This window comes from Meles meles, chromosome 3 (genome assembly GCF_922984935.1).
Source record: "Meles meles chromosome 3, mMelMel3.1 paternal haplotype, whole genome shotgun sequence".
Taxonomy (NCBI): Eukaryota; Metazoa; Chordata; class Mammalia; order Carnivora; family Mustelidae; genus Meles; species Meles meles.
Genome location: NC_060068.1, coordinates 100413768 through 100438545, shown reverse-complemented (window position 1 = coordinate 100438545; position 24778 = coordinate 100413768). Strand labels below are relative to the sequence as shown.

At 44.3% G+C, this 24778-nt stretch overlaps 1 protein-coding gene across 6 annotated transcripts in view; it reads left to right on the top strand.

The window, feature by feature from the left end:
* Window positions 1–24778, top strand: part of SH3RF2 (SH3 domain containing ring finger 2) — a 124995-nt gene that overhangs the window by 55107 nt on the left and 45110 nt on the right. For all 6 annotated transcript variants that reach the window (XR_006817686.1, XM_045999346.1, XM_045999344.1 and 3 more), the window contains exons 4-5: window positions 2721–2816; window positions 8914–9237. Coding sequence is in view for 5 of the 6 variants with exons in the window: in XM_045999346.1 (XP_045855302.1) it covers window positions 2721–2816; window positions 8914–9237 (420 nt within the window). In the remaining variant the exon portion in view is untranslated. The remainder of the gene's footprint in view (window positions 1–2720; window positions 2817–8913; window positions 9238–24778) is intronic.

Here is a 24778-nt window from a genome sequence, read left to right as displayed (position 1 = left end):
ATGAATAACCTCTTACGAGATAATATTTTCCAAGCGTATTAATTACCCTAATATTTTCTTGCCTCTTTTTTTTAAATCAGATAATTCCTCACCGTGTGCAAGTAACACTTTTACTAAAGTCTGCACTACTTTAATTCCTGTATTCAGTATTTATTATTCCTTAAACATTTAAATTCCCTCACAGAAGCCAAAGTTGGGGTGATTCTCACTCTTTGCTGCTTGCAATAAGTGCATCAAATATAGAAGTGGCTGTGGTGCAGTAGATCAGGAAAGGTCTTCTATTTTTATTCCACCACCATCAGAAATGAGATTTATTTCACATTGCCTCAAACTAGATAACATCACTGTCCTCCATATTTTGAAATATTGATCATTATTGTCATGGCACCTCAGAGTGAGTCCCTCAAGGAAGGTCATTCCGTGACCCAAACTGCAACGTCTGTGCTTCAGTGACACTTAGAGGAAGGGCAGTTCAATCCCACAGATATTTACTGAGTATTTACTTTGTGCCAGGCATTAAGCACTGAGCTCTGGAGACACCGCTGGAAGAAAGCAGAGGCAGGAATCATTATTTGTATTTTTGCCGCTCTCTGGGAATTTGCAAAATTTGTAAAAACTTACTCTACCTGCCCATTCATTCACTGAGCCCATCCATGTACCAAGCTGCCCACTGGGGGTAAAATGATGTACCATTGTCCCTACCCTCACGGATCTGGCAGACTAGTGGAAGGAACAGACAGATGAATGGGAAATTATGACAAAGGAAACAGAAGAGAAGATTTGATCTTCTGGAAGCTATGGAAGGCTGCAACTACACTAGGAAATTTCATGGTCTTCCTAAACTCAGCAAGTCCAAATTAAACCCAAGATCTTCCCTCCCCAAAGCTGCTCTTGTCCTAGTGTTTTCTATATCAGTAGATTGTACAATTTTTTAAAATAAATTTTATTTATTTATTTACAGAGAGAGAGAGAGCACAAGTAGGCAGAGCAGCAGATAGAGGGAAAGGGCAGGCTCCTCGCTGAACAAGGAGCCCAACGTGGGGCTCGATCCCAGGACCCCAGGATCCCAGGATAATGACCTGAGCCAAAGGCAGTTACTAACCAACTGAGCCACTCAGGTGCCCCTAGTCTGTACAATTTACTCACACATTCACTTATTCATGCATGGACACATTCATTGAGAAATATTTACTGAATGATTACTAAATGGGAACCACTGTATTGGGTGCTGGGGACATAGAAATGAGCAGAGCAGACAGAGGCCCTGAACACATGGAGTCTATAGTCTGTTGGGGTACATAGGCCTTAAAAATATTATAACCTATAAATGTGTCATTATAAATTGTGATGGGGTAGAGAAAGCTAAGAAAAGGTATAATGCAATAATGAACTCAGATTTGGATTCATCTAAATTCCTGAGAGACATGAATAAGAACTTGAGAGTGATTGGTGGATAGATATTCAGATTTGGACTGACGAACAGGTATGGAAGTGGAAAGGCATTCCTGATATGGTATACAGTGAAAAATCAGTATATCCTCTAGGACTTCTTTTGTATGAAATATAAGGCTAAGCAAATGAATGTATACATACGCATATACTAGGAGTCATAACAGCGGGTACCTCTTGCTAGATGATGGGTAAGGGCACAAAGGAGGCTTGTGGGTGCTGAAAATGTTCTGTATCTCTTAATCCGGAAGGGGTTTCACAGATATAGTTGGTGTTAACATTCATCAACCTTTACATCCAAACTTTATGAACTTTTATTGTATGTGTGTTTATTTCCAGCAGAGTTTTTAGGAATCAGTGTATTTATATGTATATACGTTTTATCTTCGTAGAGCAGAATCTGGAGGGGGGGGTGTTAACAATGGCTGTATCTATATTGTGATAGAATTACTTGTTTTGTTTACTATATTTTCTCATGTCTCTAGAAATCTACATGTAATCTTTTTTTTTAAAAAGATTTTATTTATTTTTTACAGAGAGAGATCACAAGCAGGCAGAGAGGCAGGCAGAGGGAGAGGGGGAAGCAGGCTTTCCACCAAGCAGAAAGCCTGACACAGAGCTTGATCCCAGGACCCTGAGATCATGACCTGAGCTGAAGGCAGAGGCTTAACCCACTGAGCCACCCAGGAGCCCCTACATGTAATCTTTTATAATAAGAAAGTTTTGAATAAAAAAGCCACCTTACATTTGATACATTAAAAATTGAATGGGGCACCTGGCTGGCTCAGTCTGTGGAACATGCAACTCTTGATCTCAGGGTTGTGAACCCGAGCCCTATGTTGGATGTAGAGATTACTTAAAAATAAAAAAAATTTTCTAAAGTTCAATAGGTTCTGAAAAGTCTTCAAAATTAGAATGAAATTTATTCTTCCTTTTGCTAAGTTAAAAAACTCTCTCCCTATGGCTCCCACATTGATTTTTGCATCAGATTAATATAAACTAAAGCCCAGATTCTGCTGGTGATTGAAAATTAGAAACATTTCCAAATTTTCTGTTGGATTCCACTGGTCCTCCAGATTATTTCTATTCCTCTTGCAGTCTTGGTGATTTAAATGATGCCCTTTATAGAGGAAGATTTTATCAATAAATTATGAAAGAGTTACATTTCTTACACTTTACACCATCCGGAATTCCATGCTAGTCTCCAGTGAAAGCCTTCACCATCTGAAGACCAAGAGCAGATGCTGACCTTGAGACTTTGTCTCTTTCAGGACGATATCATCACTGTGATCAGCCGAGTGGATGAGAACTGGGCAGAAGGCAAATTAGGGGATCAAGTGGGCATCTTCCCGATATTGTTCGTAGAGGTACGTGAACATCAAGTCTACATCAGATGCACGCTCACCAAAATACACACATGCCACAGGGATGCCTGACAAAAATGCCTTTTTGAAAGGAGGCTTATTCTAGAAGTTAATTAAGGTCTCCAAAGAAAAGATGCCAGAAGGTATCCCATTTCTGGGACCTTTCTATTCTGCTGATAGGAGTATAAATTGTGCGATTTCTCATGCTCACACTCAAATAAACCTGTATCAGTAACATTAAAAACCTCCATCTCCTTTGATTCAGCAATTCCACATCTGAGAATTAATTGTAAAGTAATGTTCAAACAAGTGTGCAAAGGTATATGTACAGAGTATTCACCATAGCCTTGTGTGTAATAGTGAAAATACAGAAATCATCTAAATATCCGGCAATAAGGATTTCATACTTAAAAATTATGGTGATGAAAAGATACATACCCATGAAAAATAATGTTAAAGAAGAATATTCAATATCATTAAGTATTTGGTATTATGGAAAGAGGCTTATGATTTCTTGGTAAGTAAACTAAGTTTAATGGGTGTGGAGTTTTGGATTAGGAGATCAGAAAGTCCTGAACATCTGTTTCACAATAATATGAATTATACTCAACACTACTGAATCATATACTTTAAAACGGTTATTAGAAAAATAAAAAAATAAAAATAAAACAGTTATTAGGGTAAATTTATGTAATGTGCTTTTTATCACAATAAATAAGTGGAACTGTATGAAACTAGGTTTATAAATATGTGTGTGTGTATATAAATAGAGGCCTGGAGGAATATGTACTAAAGTATTAACAGTGGTGATCACCAGATAGTGAAATGCTAGATAATTTTCCTATTCTTCTGTAATTTGTATCCTATAAATCTTCTGATAGGATCATATTGATATATTCTTTCTGGGTTTTTTTAAGCTACTTTAAAAAGAAAACAAAGGAAGAACACATGCTAGACTCCCTCTACCTACTTCTCATATGTAATACTATAACCTGGAGTTCCTAACCTCTGTGTCCTCGAGCCTCACCCTGGCTTGAGGCAGGTCATTACAAATTTAAAAGAGGTTCCATTGTTTAACTGCATTAACTGGATGCTTACCAGGCACAAAGCATTAAAAGTGAGCAGTGGGGAGCTACAAATGCAGTAAGAGGCATGCTTTCCACCCTCTAGGGAGGTTGGGTGAAAACAAAGGCCTAATTATAGATACAGGGACCAGTTCTTTCATTCTTAAGAACCAAAACAGGTTCTGAAGCAAATGGTGTGCCCAGAACACTATCCAGCTTGCAAGGTTCTCCACAACTCTTTCCACTCAGTTAATATCGAAGGGATGAAAAATGGAAGGGAAGGAAAGAGGATGAGTCCCGAGAGGCTGGTCTTCCTACAGTCTCTAGTAAACAATATTCTCATTATCAGTGCTTTTCCTCTTGCTGAGGCCCCTTTGAGGCACACACACCCAATTCTCTCCACCTGTTCAAATCTCACTCGGGTTACAAGGCTCAACTAGAAGCTTGGCTTCTTCCATAAAATTTCACCACTGATTGACCACTCAGTTGTCTCTGTCTTCTTTTAATACCTAATGGCTGTGTTCCTTATACTGCACAGGCTAGAGTAACACAGAACAAGTACTATGTAAAAAAAAATTAGCTAGTTCCCCTAGCCCCATCTGTCTTTAAGGTAGCTGAGAATTACCGGGGAGCACAGGGACTGTATAGTCAATATTATGATCTCTGCCGTATCATAAAAAGTTTGGACTTGATCCAGAAGTCAGTAGACACCATTGAAAGATTTTAAGGGACCCAGGAACTCTATCAGATGTGGGTTTATTAAAGACTGCTATTCTGGCTACAGTGGGAAGAATAATTTGAAGAGCAGAGGAGAAAAAGCAGAAATACCAGTTAGGAGGCCAGTGTGTGCATGGCCCAGTTACAGGATGACAGTGGGCTGGACCAGGAGATGGGAAATAAGTGGATGGATTCAAACACCGCTTAGGAGGTAGATCCACAGGACTTGAATGTTGACGGAAGTGAGGAACACGGCAGAAGAATGGGTCAATGGGGCACCTGGGTGGCTCAGTCATTAAGCGTCTGCCTTCTGCTCAGGTCATGATCCCAGCCTCCTGGGATCGAGCCCCGCATTGGGCTCCATGCTTGGCAGGAAGCCTGGTTCTCCCTCTCCCATTCCCCACCCCCCCCCCCTTCTGTTCCCTCTCTCTCTGTGTGTCTCTGTCAAATAAATAAATAAAATCTTAAAAAAAAAAAAAAAAGAAGACTGGGTCAAGAATGCATGCCTCACTTTCTGCTTTATATCTGCTTAGGTTAGTGGTGGAGGCATTTGCTGGGTCAGGTAGCATTTGCTGAAGAGGACAGTTAACAGTTAACATGGGGAGACAGTGGTTAAGTCTCCAAGGACAGAGATCAGCTACAGTTAATACCTAGCTGGATACATAGGAGGTGGTTCAGTTTTTGCATTTTAGAGTTTGCACGGTCCCCTGCATTATTTCAAGATGCTTCTCCATAGCTCTGGGGGGAAAAAGGACCATTGGTTTTATTACCCATCTCTGATACCCTTTTTTCCAAAACTTGTACGTTTAATGATTATTCATTTGGACATTCTTCCCACTACTTCACCTCTAAAATTAGTGATTACAAGAACCCTCAAGATTATCATCAAACTAGCCATTGCTTCATTTGTTCTCCTAATTGCGAGGAGGGGAAAAAGATAATCAAGTGGTTGCTCTAATCTGGGAACCTGATTTTCAAAAATTACTTGAAATCTTAATTGAGCTTTTTAAAGCAGTACTTAAATTTTGACTCCAGTCATTTCATTAAGACTAGCACTTGCTGAGAACTCTTTAAATAAGTTTTGAATTACTAGTGCCAAGCAAAGCAATAGGAAAGAAGGAAAGCTTTCTTGTAAGAGTGACGTGGGTTTTGGGGTTGTTGGTTTTGTTTTGTTTTTTCTGCACAAACAGGATTTTTCTTGTTAATGTATCATTTGATTTATTGAATAGCACCTGGATAAAAAGGTGGTAAAACAAACGCTGAGCTTAGACCCATTCCTGTCAGGACTTCTCCAGTGAGCCCTGCCTGGGTTATGTGAACCTTGCTCAGCCCAATGAACCTAAGGATATTGTTTCAAATGAGTGGGTACAAATTTAAGAGCTGTGCAGTCCTCCCTCAACTGAGCTATTAATCATATTGGCAGAGCACAGGGCAGACCAAGAGTCACACTGAGCCCTTTGTCAATGTTTCTGATGAAAACAATGAAGGTGTTGCTCACCTGGGGACAGAACAATTAGGTAGATGCAAAAAAAATTAAAAAATCAGCCTATTTCATTGTACCTGTGAATGACCAGAAAGAACTTTACTCATTCAACTCAGAGAGTATATATTGTCCTCTTACTCGGTGAACAATGGAGGGATCGGTGCTCTAGGGAATGTAAGACCTTGTCCCCTCTTCCAGGATGCCGTCAGAGCTTGCCTAGACAATTTCCAGAACTTCCTAGCTGGTCTCCCTGCTTATGGGCTGGCACTTCCAAATAACATCCAGAATGAGATTTTATGTGTTTTATTTGCATACGGTAGAATTTACTCTTTTTGGTGTCCACTTCTACAAATTTTGGTAAATACATACACCACCATCAAGATAATAGAGTAATCCCAACACCTCCCCCCAAGATACAACAGCATGTGGACTCTCTGTAGCAAGCCCCTTCCCTGACTCCCAACTGCTGGCAGTGCTGATCTCATTCCTGCTCCTGTGATTTCCCTTTTCCAGAATGTTCTATCAGTGGAATCAGATGGAATGTAACCTCTGAGTCTGGCTTCTTTCACTTAGCACAGAGCATTCTGGACTCATCCGTGTTGTTAGGTGGATCCGCAGCTTGTCCCTCTCTATTGACCAGCCATGATCTACTGTACGGGTGTGCTAGAGTTTGTTTGTCCGTGGACCAGTTCAAAGACAATGCAGTTATTTCCAGTTGTTAGCAACTATGAGTAAAGTACTATAAACATTTGCATACCAATTTCTGAGTGGGCCTAAGTTTTCATGTCTCTTCAGTAATTACGTGGGAGTGGGCTGGCTGGGTCAGATGCTAAGTGTGGGTTTAACTTGGTAAGAAACTGCCAAACCGTAGCATGAGCTTTTAAAAGCATAAATCAGATCATGTCTTTCCTCTACCTAATCCTGCCAGAGGCTTCCTATTACACTTAGAATAAACTTGAGCCTCCCAGGACCTCTGGGACCCAGCCCTTGCCTGTCTCTTTGACTTCCTGCTCCTCACTCTCTCTGGTCCAACTTTTGTTTCTTTCCTGACTTTTTCTCAAATAGACTGTTTTTTTACCTACTTAGGATCATTCCACTAGGATATGGCCCCTCTGTCTGGAGTATTCTTAACCCCCGTATTCACATGGCTAGTTCCTTTGTGTCATCTGTGTCTTGGTTAAGTGTCTTCTCCTCAGTGGGATTTCCTTGACACCCTGCCCAAGTAGGCACCTCCCCCTGCCACTCTCTGTCACTTCAAAGCCCTTCTTTCTTTCTTTCTTTTTTATTAAAGATTTTATTTATTTATCAGAGGGAGAAGCAGGCCCCCCATGGAGCAAGAAGCCTGATGCGGGACTCGATCCTAGGACACTGGGACCATGACCTGAGCCGAAGGCAACCGCTTAACTGATTGAGCCACCCAGGCGTCCCACAAAGCTCTTACTTCTATCTGATATTCTCTTGTTTTGTTTACTGGCTGTGCCATTCATACATCACCCCTTCTGGGCCACAGCTCTCTCATCTGTAAAGTAGACATAATAATGCCACTTCCCTACCTGATGATTTCCTCTTTCACAATATTACAAGCTTCTTGAGGTAGGAACTACCTCCTCTTTAAAATTTTCGTTATTGGTGGGACACCTGGGTGGCTCAGTCAGCTAAGCGGCTGCCTTTGGCTCGGATCATGATCCCAGCATCCTGGGATCGAGTCCCACATGGGGCTCCTTGCTCATCGGGGAGCCTGCTTCTCCCGCTGCCTCTGCCTGCCACTCTGCCTACCTATGCTCCCTCTCTCTCTCTGACCCAAAAAAAAAAAAAAAAATCTTTAAACTTTTTGATATTGGCTATTTTAGTCTTTTGCCCATTGTCATAAAAAGTTCTAAAATGGGTCAATTCCCTTTTACCTTTATAGTTGAATCTCTACATTAGAATGAGACTTGTGGCATTGGAGGGCAACTTTATCAGCGTATTTCAGCCTTCCGAAGGAACTGAGCTCAAAATACAGCACAGTTGGTGGTTGTCCCAGAGCTAGGACTAGATTGCAAGAGCTGGCTTTTTTATTTTCAGGAATTTTGCTAGCTAGTTGTAAGCCATTGGTAGATATTTATACCATAGAAATTAGTAAACTCTACAAAATAGGGCTCGTTCTTTTCTTTTTCTTTCCTCTTCTCTTTTCCTGATTTACCAGCGTGTCACAGACTAAGAGGTATGGAATAGGAAAGAATGGTGGGGAGATGAAAGTGTTCAAAGGAAGTAGTGAAAGCTGGTCTTAGCTTAAAGATTCAAAGTTCCGGACAGATTTACATTCTGGTGCAGATGCTTCTCAAATGTATAAACCTGAGCAACTTTCACGTACACATGATTGCACAAACACTCACTGTGCACCTCTGGGGAGTAGAGTGGAGATGGACTACCAGTCAGGCCGTGGGAGGCCGGAGTGGAAGGGAAATGATTGCAGGGCAGTATGTAAAGTGCCCCAGTGGGAAAGCACAGGGGCCGCAGCCCACCCAGGGACATTCAGGAGAGACTCAAAGAGGAAAAGGGTAGGGGTGTGCCTGGGAGAAATGGGGGAAGGAAGACTGCTCCCAGTTGGTGAAGAGTATCACGGCTTATTTTTAACCCCCACAGACCACAGTAAAGAATAAAAGCAATACGTGCTTCGCAAGGGAGTCGTCAGGGTGTCCTGATACAGCAAAGTAACTGGGACATATCGCTAAAAGATGAAAGTTGACCAAAGATGACTGTGGCACCTGAACTCGGTTCAGACTAACCTGGGTAGGACTTAGCTGCTCACACTAGATCAGGAAGCTAACTTGTCATGGACTTTCTGTGTTTCCAGCCCAACCTCACTGCAAGACACCTCCTAGAGAAGAGCAAAGGCCGGCAGTCAGCCCACACAAAGAGCCTGTCCCTGGTGCCCTCATCCTCCCGAGGCAAAGCAGCCAACACACCCACCCTGCGAAGGGGCCCTGGGTCCAGGAGGAAGGGGCCTGGGCAGTTCTCCATCACAACAGCCTTGAACACTCTCAACAGGATGGTTCATTCTCCCTCGGGGCGCCATATGGTGGAGATCAGCACCCCAGTGCTCATCAGCTCCAGCAACCCCTCTGTGATCACCCAGCACATGGAGAAAGCAGACCTTCCTCCCAGCTCTGTGGGGCAGGTAGGAAACACACCATTGAGATCAGGGCATATTGGTATTAGGCGGGTCATGCACACTGTATCACAAGCAATACTGGATATTTAGTACCTGCTGAGCATCCATAATGCATTAATAGTAACTACTGCCGTGTGTATTACATGTCAGAGCTGCAGACGCATGATCTCCTGTTGTCCTTGAAACAGCCTCTTGAGTTAGGTGTCATTACTGTTATCCCCAATTTACGGGTGAGAAAACTGAGGCCATGAGGAGTCAAACAACTCGCCAGAGCCTCACAGATACTTTGCTTTCCCATGCCAAAAGCCACAACATGGTTCCTGTCCCTTAAAGAACTTCCCTCTAAAAAATGGCACCCGTTTTCCCAAGAGGGTTTTGGTATCACGGTTAGAGGTTGACTTTTCTGTCCCATGGCATCATGTGGAAAGAAAGGAAAAGAGAAAGGGAACTGTGGGTTACTAGGTGTTTTCAGGACTGGCTACATAATCTGCAGGGCCCAGTGCAAAGTGAAAACAAGGTAATATGTGGAAAGTGCTTAGCACAATGCCTGGCACGTTACGAAACACCCAGTGAGCACGAGCTCTTCCTACTATTATTATTAAGCCCAAACAATGAATTGCCAACTAAAGGGAGCAGAGAGTGTGGCAACCCAGAAGCAGAAGTGCTTCTAACAGCATGTGGCTATTTAGGTTGAAGGGTACTTGGAAAGATGAAGGACTGGAGGTAGGAGGCAAGGTAATTAAGAACAACTACATGTTGGGGATTCTGCTGAAAACACTCTTTGGAACGATGCAGGTGGCAACTTGAAAGGACAAACTTCAACTTGCACTGATGTGTTTTTTTGAAGCTGTAAATCTTGTTTTAAAACATGAATCTCTACCTTGGGATTAAAGGACTTAATTGGACTCTAATCCCTTTTTAACAAGACAAGGAGGAGGAGAAAGTCAAGGGCTTCTCAAAGACCAGTGTGCTGGTCTGAAACAAAAACAATCTCCGTCTGTGACATTTTCTGTTGTACACCACTGTCTGGATCTCGAAGAGGCTGACTGCTCATGTGCTTCAGCCCCCCAGCTGCACGACATACACACACACACACACACACGTACACACGTGCACACACATACATCTTCCCCTCCACATATTCTCTCCTGACATAAAGAACCAAAAAGTTCCCTTCCTACACACACATTCCAGATGCTTTTTTACAAGTACATACATGCTTTGTGCCCAAAGTTCTCCCTCTACCACAGATACACACACGCGCACGCGTGCACGCGCGCGCACATACACACACACTATAATGAGGGGCCCAGTGACTTATAATTATAACTGAATTTTTCTGAAATTCAGAGAGAGCTGGATATAGGAAGTACAGCCCACACTCAGTAGATACAAGCAAGCTCACTCAGCTCTAAGTTGGTTTCCCAAAAGATTGAGCCAAGAGTCACTTTTCATGTGCCTTTGTAATTCTTCTTTCCAGTCATTTGTCTCATCTACAGAGAGGTTGGACCAGAGTGGAGAATCCTAGTAGGATTGAAAATAAATAGTATCCCCCCACAAAAAAAGTTGTAATAAAAAAGATAAAATAAATAATATTTTTTTCTAGTTTTCACAGATGGTGAGACTTCCAAAGTAGGGCATTTGCATATGCTAGTCCCAGGGAATCTATGCACAGTATTGATAGCCTTTCTCAATTCAGATGGCTGTGGATTGTAAGTATTTCTACAGGTTTGCCCGGGTGTTGTCAAAAACACTCTTAAAAGACTTCACTGAATAAGCTACATCTAAAGAAGGGTAAAAAATTGAGCAAATGACAAGTTCTTTTGCTTTTTTCTCTAAATCCTTTCAAGCCCCCCCACCTTCCCCATCCCACCACCCTGCCCAGTGCCTAGTCCCTAGTAGGCACTCCAAATCAAGGAATTAAGACATTTGACTTAAAAATCTGGGCAGCTGCTAGTGACAGATACTCAGACAGAGAAGACTGGAAGAGGAATGGTTTCTTCTAGAAAGCTCAGACAGGTCAGTGTAACTCTTTCAACCAATAAACATCTGTTGGGTGCTTCCATTTTGCTAGTAACCATAGTGAGTACTGGGGATTCTAATACCAAAACAACAAGAACAGCAGCAATATTCCTGACCACTTACTGAGACTAATATGATGGATGGAGAAATCGATAGGTTGATATCCTCTGACAGCAAAGTCTTTTATTTGCTGCTTGTCTCCTAAGGCCTGCTCTCTGTCCTAAAAGGTGATAAGAGCCTTTGTAGGGGAGATACTATCAACACTTTACAGCAAGGTAATTAAGTCCCCCCTCAAAATGTTATGGTCACAGTCCATGTGATTAGTAAACAGTGAGAGTCTGGATTAACCCTAGAATTGTCTGATTCTCGAACGTACACTCTTGTCACTACACGATGCCATCAACAGAGATGTCATCCGGCAATGCTATTACGATGTTAGTGTAGTTCAGCTTGGGTGTCTGTAGCCTCCCTCCTCTCAGACCCTTCACCAGACTTCCCTTAGACTCCCAGGCCCTCCAGCATTGTCTTCCCTGCCCACCCCATTCTCCAGTAAAGAATTTGCCTTGACTCCTTCACACCTAAATGTTTTCATTTACTATCACTTTGTTCCTTTATGAACTATCAACTGTGTGCGGCCATCGCATACGCTGCTCTCGGCACCACGAGTAAGTTCTTGCCGTCCAGGAACTCCCAATCTAGTGGGGACACAAAAAATGAATGACTGACTCTAGTGGGGTTAGGACTTCCTGACGTGAGACAAGAGCCTCCTGGCACCCACATTGGCTTTAGCAGTTCAGAGACGCAGAGTTTAATAACACAGACCTACAGACCAAGAAAGCTATTCCCTTTCCAATTTTCCCCAAGCCCCTGGATGATACTAGGAAGGTCCCAGTTTGGTGCTGAGTTTGCTAATAATCTGCCTCTGGAAGGAGGAAAGAGCAAGGCCTGAAGAGCAGGGCTTGAGGCAAAGCTGTTGCCCGTCTCTGAACTGAATAACACTGAGCATTTTTATCATATTGTCTGATGGGTTATCTTCCATATGTGGTAAGTGCTACCGGCTTTATGTTCACAGACGTGTATGAAAACAGGCCAGAGCAAGGAATTTTGTTTTCCTGTTGCTGTTGTTGAGTCTTCTCACCTGTGGGAAACCACCTGACACATTTGGCTAGAAGGTCAGGAAATGACCTCACAGATGAACTTTGCACTAAATACAGCTGTACTTGAAAACAGTTCAGGATCAGACCTGAAGAGGCTGAGTGGGTTCTCTGGGAAGCTGTGATGGAGGAGGTTAAGCGGGAGGATTGGAACCCATGGAGTTGGCCTTTGGAAGAGTTCTGAAGATGATCTCTAAGTCTGCAGTGAGAAGGGATGCCTTAGGGAGAGAAAGTCAACTGCACCAGATGCCAGTTAGGAAGAAGTGGAAGCCACAATTGCCAGGCCCACCCTAGAGATTCTGAAACTCACTTGTTCACGATGTGCAGGCTGCTTGCCCCGTTTCTCCCGCACTCACAGAACAATGAGGAATTCTTCTTTTCTGGTCCTTCAGTACACCCTCCACATCCTCCCCTCCCCCACACCCTACCTACTGCCTGGCTCCCACCCCCTCTCCTTCAGCCTGCCCCTTTTCCTGTCCCACACATCCAGGTGAGTGGAGCTGCTGGACAACTAGAAAGCCTGCCATCATTCCAGAGTTTTCTCCTTCCCTCACCTCTTACATCCGGTCAGTCAGCAAGCTCATTTGGCCACCTGAGTAGTTGCATAACTTCTGTCCGTTCCATCCCAGTGCCTTCGTCTGGGTCCTCAGCTCTTGCCTCGACCATCGCTTCAGCCTCCACCGTGGTGTCCCAGACGTCAGGCTCAGTCACCACCCTTCACCCCACCCACCCCTTCACCCCTGCCCATTTGTACAGTCAAGGCCTCTATCACAACTTCTTGAAAACCCAAATCCATTTCAGCCACTTTTCTTACCCAAAATGCCCGTCGTTCCCTACAGACCACAAAAGAAGTCATTAATACCTGCCACTTATTGAGTGGCCACTAAACGCCAGAAACCATAATGATGATTTGCAGACATGCTGACTTGGCCCACAGCTGTTTAGAGTAGGCACTGGTATGCCCATTTTACCAAACAGGAAAATGTGGGGGACAGAAGATGAAGTAGCTTGCCTGAAGTCTCAAAGTGAGAAACAGAGGCAGGATTTGAGGGCAGACCTGTGTTCTCTCCCCTAGATAAGTAGGCATTCTAGACCCTCCGTGATCTGGCTACAGTCCCCCTTCCAGCACTCCCAGATCCCCATACCCATGGCGTACACACACACCCCCACATGCAAATGTATGTGTGTGCATACACACACACCAGCGTGCACACACACAAAAGTTGTAGTGATTTACTTGACACCCTCAAGCACAGTATGTGTACACCAGACCACCTCTCTGCTTTTTGTCCTTGTACCCGGCATACTGCCTGTATTTTTACAGGCAAAGAACAAATGTTTGTTGATTAAATTAAAGGCTGTTTCTCTAGGAATTTATTTTTGGTGCACTCACCAGTCACAATCATATCCACATCCCAAAGGCCCATACTGCATTACCATTTCCTTCAAGGAACTTCTTGCCAGTTCTCCTGGCAGAATTAATATCTCCCCTGTGTTCACAGCATATTGTTTATACTCAAGTTATAACTTTCTTCTTGGCACTGTCAATACTACACATATATCTTATCACCATGCTCACCAAGAATGCATACTTCTTAAGGGCGGGGATGGTGTTTTGTTCATTTATGTTACTGTTGACTTTCCAAAACCCCAGTAAAGATTTCTAATAACACATTTTGCTGCAAGAATTAAAAACAAAGTCAGAGACCCCTGACTTTTTAAAATAATTACCAATCCCTGCCCCTTCTACTGATTAGTCAGAAAACAGAAAAGGTAAGACAGAGAGGAAAACGGCAGGGCCCTGAAGTCAGAGTAGGAATGTGATTCCCTCCCCCATGCCGCCTCCATCCCATCCTAGGATGACAATGACAAGTCCAAGCACCCTTCCTGGGCTCCTGGGAAGATGAGCTATTATGGACCTTGGGGAATTCTGAAGTCTGTAAGGCTGACTTTCCTTTCAATCCTATATTTGGGTCCTATATCTGAATAAAGTAACTCTTAAGAGCTTGAGCTCTAAGTCCAGATCCTTTCCCTTTTTCTCTTTCATGGGAGTTTCTCAGACTGACTTTTTGGTACTCAGGACTGCCATGAGATATGCTTTTTACTGAGTATTAAGATAATTTTTTTTCCTGGGGCACCTGGGTGGCTCAGTTGGTTGAGCCTCTGCCTTCGGCTCAAGGCCGTGATCTCAGGGTTCTGGGAGCAAGCCCTATGTGAGGCTCCCTGCTCAGCAGGGAGTCTGCTTCTCCCTCTCCCCCCGCTCTTGCTTTCTCTCTCGCTATCTCTCTCTCTCTCAAATAAATAAAATCTTCAAGGAAAAAGAAGGGTAATTTCTTTCCTTTAGAGTCTGTGCTAATTTATGCTTAAGATTCTGGCTAACCCTCCTTCTAAAGTAATTTACAGAAATAGATCTACCCTATGCTTATAGTCTTATGTTAATATCTTCCAGTATAAATTTTCCATCTTTCCAATTTTCACTCAGCAAATCCCTCCTCATAAATGAAGATATCAGAGCATTTTTTTTATTTTCACCCCTGATTTTATTAAATTTTTTAAATTAACATATAATGTATTATTTGCCCCAGGGGTACAGGTCTGTGAATCGTCAGGCTTATACACTTCACAGCACTCCCCATAGCACATACCCTCCCAATGTCCATAACTCAACCACCCTCTCCCTGTCCCCCCCCCCCCCCCCCCCATAGCAAAGCATTCTTGAACTGACTGGGGTGGTCCCAAAGAGTTGTGGCTAGAAAAGTGGGAAGGCTCCATTCAGTGGATAGCTGTCTGCTCAAACCGTTTTGTTCCATGTCACCTTCATCTGCCCCAAAGGCACTGTGCCTTCTGTGGACCCTGACAGTTGCTTGAAATGTGTTTGTTAAATTTTCAAGCATGTACCCTGGCTGGACACAGCCCCTTAAACTGTTCTCATAAATTACCAGTCAGGCCTGAGCAGGAGTTCCCTGGTGGACACCTGACAGCAAGAAAGGGTGCAGGGTAGGACCACAGTGCCTCTGCCTCCCTCTGCAATGCCAGATCCCCCCGAGTCAAGAACTATCACAAGCCACCTAGAGAAGGTGTTTCATACAGGAGAAAGCCCTCTGGCCTTGGACCCACACACCCCTTCCTTATCTCAGTGGTGAGACTTGGGGTGAGTCAGTAGCCACTCTGAGCTTAGGGTTCCATTAGGCATATGAGTACCTCTACCTCAGAAGATCGTTGGGAAAATCAGAAGAGGTAAAGCAGGTACTGGAATTTCTTAGATGTCAGTTGCTTGATTTCTCTTCAATCACTACACTGTATATGTTATAATGGAAATTATAAACATATGTAAAAGTAGAAAGAAGAATATAATGAAGCCTCATGCACACAACACCAAGTCTCAGCAATTATCCACTCATGGGCCAGTCTGATTTCAGTTTTAGCCCCACTCACAATCGGTTATTTTGAAGCAAAGTTCATCTATTCTATCATTTCATCCACCATGTATCTCAGTATTCCTTTACGAGTTTTAGTATTTTTGTCTAAGAGTTTAACATCACCAGAATGCTGTTATCACACATTAGAAAATGCGCAGTGTTTTTAATTTAAATTCAATTAATTAACATATAGTGTATTATTGGTTTCAGAGGTAGAGTTCATCTGTCTTGTATAAGACCCAGTGCTTGTTAAATCACGTTGTGTTGGCAGTGATCTCTTAAAAACATTAAATATTCAGCCACTGTTCAGATGTCCATATTTGCCTTACAAGTATTTTTTTTTTTTATTTAATAGAGGCCTCAAGTAGGCAGAGAAGCAGGCAGAGAGAGAGGAGGAAGCAGGCTCCCTGCTGAGCAGAGAGCCCGATGTGGGGCTTGATCCCAGGACCCTGGGATCATGACCTGAGCCAAAGGCAGAGGCTTTAACCCACTGAGCCACCCAGGCTCCCCAACCTTACAAGTATTTTTAAGTTGATTTGTTTAAATGGCATCCAAATGAGGGAAACACTTTGCACTGGGTTGATACATCTCTTAGATTTCTTTTATTCCGCAAGTTTCCTCTCTCTCCTTGTTTTGTCCTTAGCCGTGCATATGCTAAAGAAGCCACGCAGTTTGTCTTACTGGGTTTTTGCATTCTGGGTATTGCCGGTGGCATCTTTGCCACAGTGTTCAACACATTCTTCTCTCCCCCGTGCTTTCTGTAAACTGCTATTTAGGTCTAGAGGCTTAACCAGCTTCAGGCTTGACTCTGGCAAGAATACCTCATAGATTGTGCTACGTGCTTTTCTTTTTGGGGTTTTGTCTTGTTTTGTTTAAGTGCACAATTCATTGGCTTTTAATAATATATTCATAGAGTTGTGCATCTGTTACCATAATTTAAAACATTTTCATTGCTCCAAAAAGAAACCCCACACCTCTTAGCTCTCAGCCCTTAGTCCCCCATTTCCCTCCACCCCCCAGCTCAGCCGTAGACAACACTCACTCACTTTCTGTCTACAGATTTGCCTATTCTGCTCATATTATATCAGCAGAATCACCCAGTATTTTGTCTTTCACTTGGCATTATGTTTCAAAGCTCCTCTGTTTTAGCAGGTGTCAATACTTCATTCCTTTTTATGGTTGACAACTTTCCATTGTGTAGAATATTGTGTGGATACACCACATTTTGTTCAGCCATTCATCAGTTGATGGACATCTGGGTTTTGTTTTTTTTTTTCCACTTTTTAGTATTATAGATAATCCTGCTGTGGACATTTGTGTACAGGTTTTTGTGTGGGCACTTGGTTTTCTACGATACATAACTGGAGTGGAATTACTAGATCATATGGTAACTTTATGTCTAACTGTTTGAGGAACTGCCAACTATTTTCCCAGATGATTGCACCATTTTATATTCTCACCTGCGGTTTATGGGGGTTCCAATTTCTCCACGTCTTCACCAGCACTTGTTTTCAATGTCTTTTTTATTTTAGCCATCTTAATAGGTGTGAGGTGGTATCGTTGTGGTTTTGATTTGCATTTCCTTGATGGCTCAGCATCTGTTCGTGTGTTTATTGGGTGTGTGTATTCTTCAGAGAACTGTCTATTTATATTCTTTGCCGTATCTTTTAATTGGGTCATTTATCTTATTACTGAGTTTAAGAATTCTGTACTTACGTACATATATGCCAGGTGCATGTCCCTTATCAGATATAAGACTTGCAAAATTTTTTCCTGTTCGTTGGCTGCCTTTCCGTATTCCTGGTGGCATCCTTTGAAGCACAAAAGTTTTAATTAACGATGATGTCCAGTTCATCTGTTCTTTTCTTTCGTTGCCTGTACTTTTGGTGTCATTGCTAAGAATCCATTGCCTAATCCAGGTTCCCTAGGATTGACCCTGCATTTTCATCTAAAAGTTTTCTAGGCTTACACTTGGATATGATGCATTTGGAGTTAATTTTTGTATATGCTGTGAGGTAGGGGGTCCAAATTCATTCATTTACATGTAAAAAGAATGTCTCTCATTTTGCATTAAAATTGATTCCTATCAGCATTTCACCTAATGATTTGAGGTGCCATTCATGAACATTCACTTGGGGTTGCGAATGGTGACATTCCAAATCTTTCATTCTTCCTAAATTGTTTTAAGCTGCAATTCTTCTACAAGACTGACTACTTCTTTCTAAGGGCTGAATGTGGGTAAGATGCTATGCTGTGAGTATCTACATTTTTTCACAGATTTCCAAACCTATACATCATAGGTGCTCAGCATGTATTGAGCAATCCAAAGTTCATGCCTCAACCACTATATCCCTTCTGTCTCTATTTCTCTCTCTGTCTCTCTCTCTCTCTCTCTTCCTTGTTTGTTCCTGGGAGTTTCCGTAGCTCAAAGACAGGACTTATTTCTCACCACCTTCTCTCTCGGCGTGTTGCCATCACTGAACTGCTACTACCCTTTTTCCACTGGCCACTGCCAGCTGGGCTACTCTCCCCCTGCCTGCCTGCCTGTGCCAGTCTTCTTGTTTACATCCTTATCACTGCCTTCAGGCCTGCCTCAGCAGCCTGGTCTCTTCAGCCACGGTCTCACCCTTCTGCCCCTCCTGAGGTCTGCCCCACTCCTGGGCTAAGACCAGGAGAAATGACCTAGGTCTGTTCAGCCTGGAAAAGAAATGGTTAATATAGGAATGAGTGTTGATTTTATTTTCCTGAACTTGGGTTTATACTCCTGGGTCCAGAAGAGGAACAGAACATAAATCAGAACATGAAGGATTTCATGAGGTCCAAGGAGAAGTCTCTCCCAACACACAGACTGTGAGAAAATGAATACTGAAAATGCTGAAGGAGCCTATGGAACCTATTGCTGTTGGGTTTTGGTTTGGTTTCTATTCTTCCCTGTAGAGGAAGGCAGCTTAGCATAAACAAGAAGGCTTTGAGTCAGCCAAAGCTTCATGCCATAGAATACCTAAGTGACATTGAACTGAGTACCTTACCCCATTGAGCCTTGGTGTCCTCATCTGCAAAATGGATAGGTCCTTCCATGCAGAGTCATTGCTGCGCCCTATAGCCATTGCTACTACCCTCTTTGCTCCAAGCAGAGCTTTGAGAATACATCATCATTTGTGTGACTGAGGAGAACCCCTGTCTTAAAGCAGGCAGTGAGCCAGACATATTCAAAAATTTAGATAGCCCTCTTGAGCTGAATTTCCCAAGGTATATTTTTCACAACTACTAGCAGATATTGGGGTGATCTTGTCTCATTTCGTACATAAGAGAACTGGCAGAAAAGTATGCTTCTATGACAGATTCAAGGTCTTCCAAAAAAAAAAACTTAAGTGAAATAATTGCAATTTATGACAGAATTCGTAGTCCTTATGATTTATCATTTAATGTCTCATGCTTGGGTCCTACGGTCCCAGGTGGCCGTAGCCATGATTAGCATAAGACAGGTGCCGTCATTGCTGCATGAACCATCACAGCCCAGTTAGGCCACAGAGAATCGGATCGAAGTGCTCCCACCCAGCAGCTGCGTGGCCTTGGGTAAAGAAAGCATTTTTGCCTCTCCAGACCCCAGCTTCCTCGTTTTCTCGGTGGAATAATAAAACTCATCTGGCAGAGTGTTACGTTGCTTGATTCGTTGAGAGTGCATTTGGAGGCTAGATAACACCTTGAAAACCTCTTCCTGTATTTAGTTCATGACGGTCATCACTGTGATCCCGCCCCATGCTCCAGCCCGCCATCACACTAGAGACCCACGTCCTTTCTGCCCATTGCAAAAGTTTTCTCAGCCCCAGCAGGTGTCAGGTAGACTTCTTGGAGGCAGAGCTTTCTAGCAACATTTCTCGGCACAGGCACTGTGGTGAGAAAATGTGGGCTTTGGGAACCTCCAGATCCAGGATGAAACTCTCACTCTGCCTCCTACTGAGCAGTATAACATCGGGCAAGTTATGTAATCTCTCTGGGCCTCAGTTGTTCCATTCGTGAAATGGAACTCATGGTAATTTTTTTCTAACCTCGCAAGACTGCTATGAGGAGAAGACAAGGCAGTTCATGTAAATGAGATACTGGCCAGGGTTTGGTGGTGGTAAATAGCTCAATAAACGTTCACTCTGTTATTAATGCTGGGTCAAGTCAGGAAGCTGTAACCATCCCCCATCCCCAGGCCTCACTGAGAATGGTATTCACAACCCACGTACTTCAGAGGATGATCTGTCGGAGCCTGCCTTGCAGCCCAGAGGCTTCTAGAAGGCCCTTTGCTCCCTTGATAGGCAGTGACAATTTCAGAAGAAGGGAAGGGAGTGACTTTTGGCTTATATCTAGGGGGCCCCTGGGACATACTCAGTTCTGACCCTGTTATCCCAAAGGGAACCCATGGGAGGGAAAGCAAAAATGACACCAGGAGGAAAGGCTCTGGACAAAAGAGATCAGAGTGGAGGCTGAGGCAGGGCCATCTCTCTGCCATCTTCTGCCCATACCTTTCAGCTGCTTCTGTGAGCCCCGTCCTCACCTGGGTTGTTGCCCAAGCTGCTCGCAGCCCATCAGTGAAGCAGCCAACAAGGAATTTCTGGGTGCCTCCCATGCACAGGCACACGCGACGCGGTGAACAAGACAGACACGGTCCCTATTCTTACGAACCTGCAAGCTAGCAGGGAAGACAAGCAGGGAACCAAGGAGATACATACTTGATTACAAGACTGCGATGTGTGAAGTGCTGTGAGTTCGGGATGGGAAACGAAGGGCGTTTGTGAGGGAGGGCCCACCTCCTCTGTGAGGTCAGAGAAAGCCACCTGACAAAGTGATCGTCAGGGGGAGACGGAAGGATGACGGAGGCTGCCGGGTTAAAATAGCAGGTGAAGCGGGGCACGTGGCTGGCTCAGCCAGTAGAGGGTGTGACTCTTGATCTCGGAGTCATGAGTTCAAGCCCCGTAGTGGGCATGGAGCACACTAAAAACCAAACAGGTGAAATGAAGCCCCACGAGCACCTTTCTGGGTGCTCGCAGCCCACTTCCTTCTCCAGAAGTCAGTGCAGCAAATGCCAGCACTCCTGGTGTGTGGCCACACCCGTACTCCTCGGCTCCCTGCCCGGCCCAAGCTCCCTGAGGTCCTCTGGGGAGAAGCCTCTCTGGTTTCTGGTGACCACAGCAGGTTCTCTAATTAACCCTGCTGCTCTGCTTGCTTCTTTGATTCAGCATTTCTCCAGCGAGAACTTAAACTTGACATCATCACTTTGCCCAATTAATCCTGGCAGGTGAGGCCCTCGGGAGGCCCAGCCCTGCCCAGGTGAAAGGGGGAGCAGCCAGGCTTGCACCTCAGACATCCAAGCACAGACTCTAGCTCTGGATGCCAGAGGCAGTGGCCAATACATGTGCAGGTATGCTCCTCGAGCTCTCACCCCCTCATATAACCAGCAGAATACAGTAGAAGCACAAGAGAAAGTGAGGTGTGCAGGGCAGCAGTTGGACAGCGGAGAGCAGCGTAGGGCACCGATATCCCTTCAGGGCACAATGACGTTGGCCGTGTGGCTCAACATTGCAACGCCTCAAGTTTCTTCATCTTGAAGTGGTGAAACTATTAGCTCCTTTCACATAGAACTGTTAGAGCGCTGACTGAGGTAGTCACAGCTGGGAGTTCTCGGCCTCAGCACGGTGGGCATTTGGCACCAGGTAATTCCCTGCTGTGGGGGCACCTGTGCGTTGTCAGGTGTGGAGCAGCGTGCCTGCGCTCTACCCGCTGGGTGCCAGCAGCGCCCACCACTCAGCTGTGGCCATAAGAACGTTTCCAGACATTGTCAAATGTTCCCCAGGGTTGAGATCATCCCTAGTTGGCAGCAAGTGCAGTAAAGGACACAGCCTGAGACCTGGCATAGAGTCAGTGCACAGTAAATGACAGCTAACATCAGACGTGTGTGAGGCAAATGCCCTTTCTGGGTTACCACGGCAGACCCCTCTTTCCAAACACATGCCAAGAATATAAGGGCCTTGGAGAAATCTAGAACTTGCCAAACGTGGGATGGGTTGGCAGTGTCGTCACTGGAATGTGCAAAGAGATCACGGTGTCCCTGGCTGGAGCAATGGAGGGGATCTGTATATTGAGTAGACTGTTGGAACAGGTCCGCTTGCCAGGCTGCTCAACTGAAAAGGAGAGAAGTTCATTTTACGGCATGGTGCCAGGGTCTTCACATACATCTTGGCCTCTGGGTATTGTGAAGAGATGTTATTATTTCCATTTTAGATGGAAGAACTGAGACTCAGAGAGGCTAAGGAACTAATTCGAAGTTACTCAGCAGTCACGTTTCGGGGTTGGGTCAGAACCTGGGTCTGACTCTCCTCCAAACCCACGCTCTTTGCCCACCCAGGCAGCTAGAGTGGGGCTTGTCACATGCTGACTTAGTTTAGAAGTGATTCTGGGGCAGGAATCAGACTCAGCTGGGAAGAAGGATGGGACTGATTAGCAGTATCTGCTATGGACCCAGGAATAGGAAATGAGCCATGAGTTTGCCACCCATGTACAAGGCCATAATCCAAGAGTCAGTGATTCTCTGTCTTCCTCTCTGGCATTATCTGGGGACTATGCTAGGCTAGGGGTACATCTGGTTTTATTCAGCAAATAAGCAACTGTGCTTATCCTGTCTTATATCCTTTCTCAAGGCATGAGTTGAAAAGCAAAAACAAGTCTTCATAGGTGAAGATTTCTATAGAAGGGGCATATTTTTAGATGATTCCCATGGAAAAGCAAGGTATGGGCCCCTATTGAAAGCCTTTGTTAATGCTTCATGAATTTTATTTTTGATGAGGAACAGTGTTCTTGAAAAAAAAAAGGGGGGGGGGGACTTACCAGGTAATAGGCCATTTTCTTTTAGAGAAAAAAAATATATATATATATTTCAAAGCACAAACTTTGGGAGATACAATATCCATCCTTCATCCTCTCTTCCCACTCCAAAACAATCAAGCCCTGGTGGAAAATTGCACAACTAGATGCATAATGAAACCTGCTTACTTATGCAAAGAATATTGCAAACACCAGTTTGTCTGTTTCCAGACACCTTGGCTAGGGAAGATGTGCTTTCTCATGGCTGAGTCTGGGGCAGCCCTGAGGACACAGAGACACAGGGTACAGTGTCAAAAACTTGAACAAATCATTCCCACCAGCTAGGCTCTGATCAGGCTCCCTAACTGAGAGCTCTTAGGCCCTTCCCCGCGACTTTTGTCTTGACCTGAGCTGGCCCCGACTACAGAAGGCTCACTGCCTTCGTGGTCCTGTTCACAAGCATGGCGTGTCTGCCACATTGCCAGGCATTCATTCATCAAAGATTTACTGAGTCCCTCTTATGTCCGAGGCAAGCACTGGGAGGCAAACCCTAAACTTGTGAACTAGCACTTACTGGGTCAGGGAGAGAGCTCATTGTTTCAGTCCTTCTCCTGCGTCTGTTTCAGGTACACAGGACATTAACAAGGTCAGAGAATGCCTATCCTTTATTTTCAAAGTCACATTCACTCTACCCGGGATGACATGCCTCCTGGGCTCTCATCGCTCTACATAAGGAGAGAAAGCAGCCACGGGGAGAAGGACTGTCCACTCCAAACCATTTGCACCAGCTGGCACCCAGCCACTGTTCAATCATGAGATCGGCCAGCTACAGCCCGCAATTCAAATGCAGCGCATAGCCTGGTTTTATACAGCCCATAATCTAAGAATGCTATGTACAGTTTTATTTTTTTGTTAGGATTTTGTTCTTTAAGTAATCTCTACACCCAACATGGGGCTCAAACCCGCAACCCCAAGATAAGAGTCAAACGCTCCACCAACCGAGCCAGCCAGATGCCCCAGTATTTATAGTTTTAAATGGGGGGAATCAACAGAAGAATTATGCTCGGTGACATGTAAAACTTCTATGAAATTCTATGTTCAGTGTCCCAAACTGAAGTGTCGTTGGCACATAGCTGTGCTCTTTATACTTTGCGGCAGCACTGAGCAGCTATGACAGAGACCCACAAAGCCTTAGGTATTTACTGTCTGACCCCTCACCAGAGAATGTTTACCGACCCCTGGGTAAAGCACTGCTCCCACTCTCCTCCACTAAATGGCAAATACCCACTGGTCTAGCAACTTCTGAGGTCCTTAATGCTTTTGTGAGATCAAGTGTATCTGGTCACCTCTGGTGCTGCAGGGAGGAAGGATCCCTGAGAGGTCGCCACCTGAACCCCTGCAGTAACTGATCTGTACCTCCAGGCACCCATCTGTTACTTCACGCCTTGTTCTGGAGTTTACCTAAAAGCTGCCTTATGGCCAATTGCTCCTAAGGATAGGGTACCCGGTTCCCTCTAACCCCCCCAGGTTAAGTCCGGTTGAACTTGACATGCGATGTGTTTGGTAAATGTTTGTAGAATGCGTGAGAGAGGAAGCGAGTGAAACCCAGCCAATGCGTGTGTGCCAGTCCGTATGAGTCAATAAGCGTAAGCAAGAGACCGAATAAATAAATGTATGAGTTAATGAATGATTAAGTGCTTGAGGGGCTGGAGGAAAGAAGACCTAAATGAGTGTATGACTGAGGGAATCCTTCTAAAAATGAGAGATTAGGGGCGCCTGGGTGGCTCAGTGGGTTAAAGCCTCTGCCTTCGGCTCAGGTCATGATCCCAGGGTCCTGGGATCGAGTCCCTCATTGGGCTCTCTGCTCAGCAGGGAGCCTGCGTCCTTCTCTCTCTCTCTCTCTCTCTCTCTCTCTGCCTCTCTGCCTACTTGTGATCTCTCTCTGTCAGGTGAATAAATAAAATCTTTAAAAAAAATAAATAAAAATAAAAATGAGAGATTAAACAAAGAAATAAGAATATAAGTGAACGTAGGAAGGAGGGATCTGTGAGTGAGCCAGTGAGTGCAGGCTACGGGGTCTCTACGAACGCCACATAAAGAGGATAC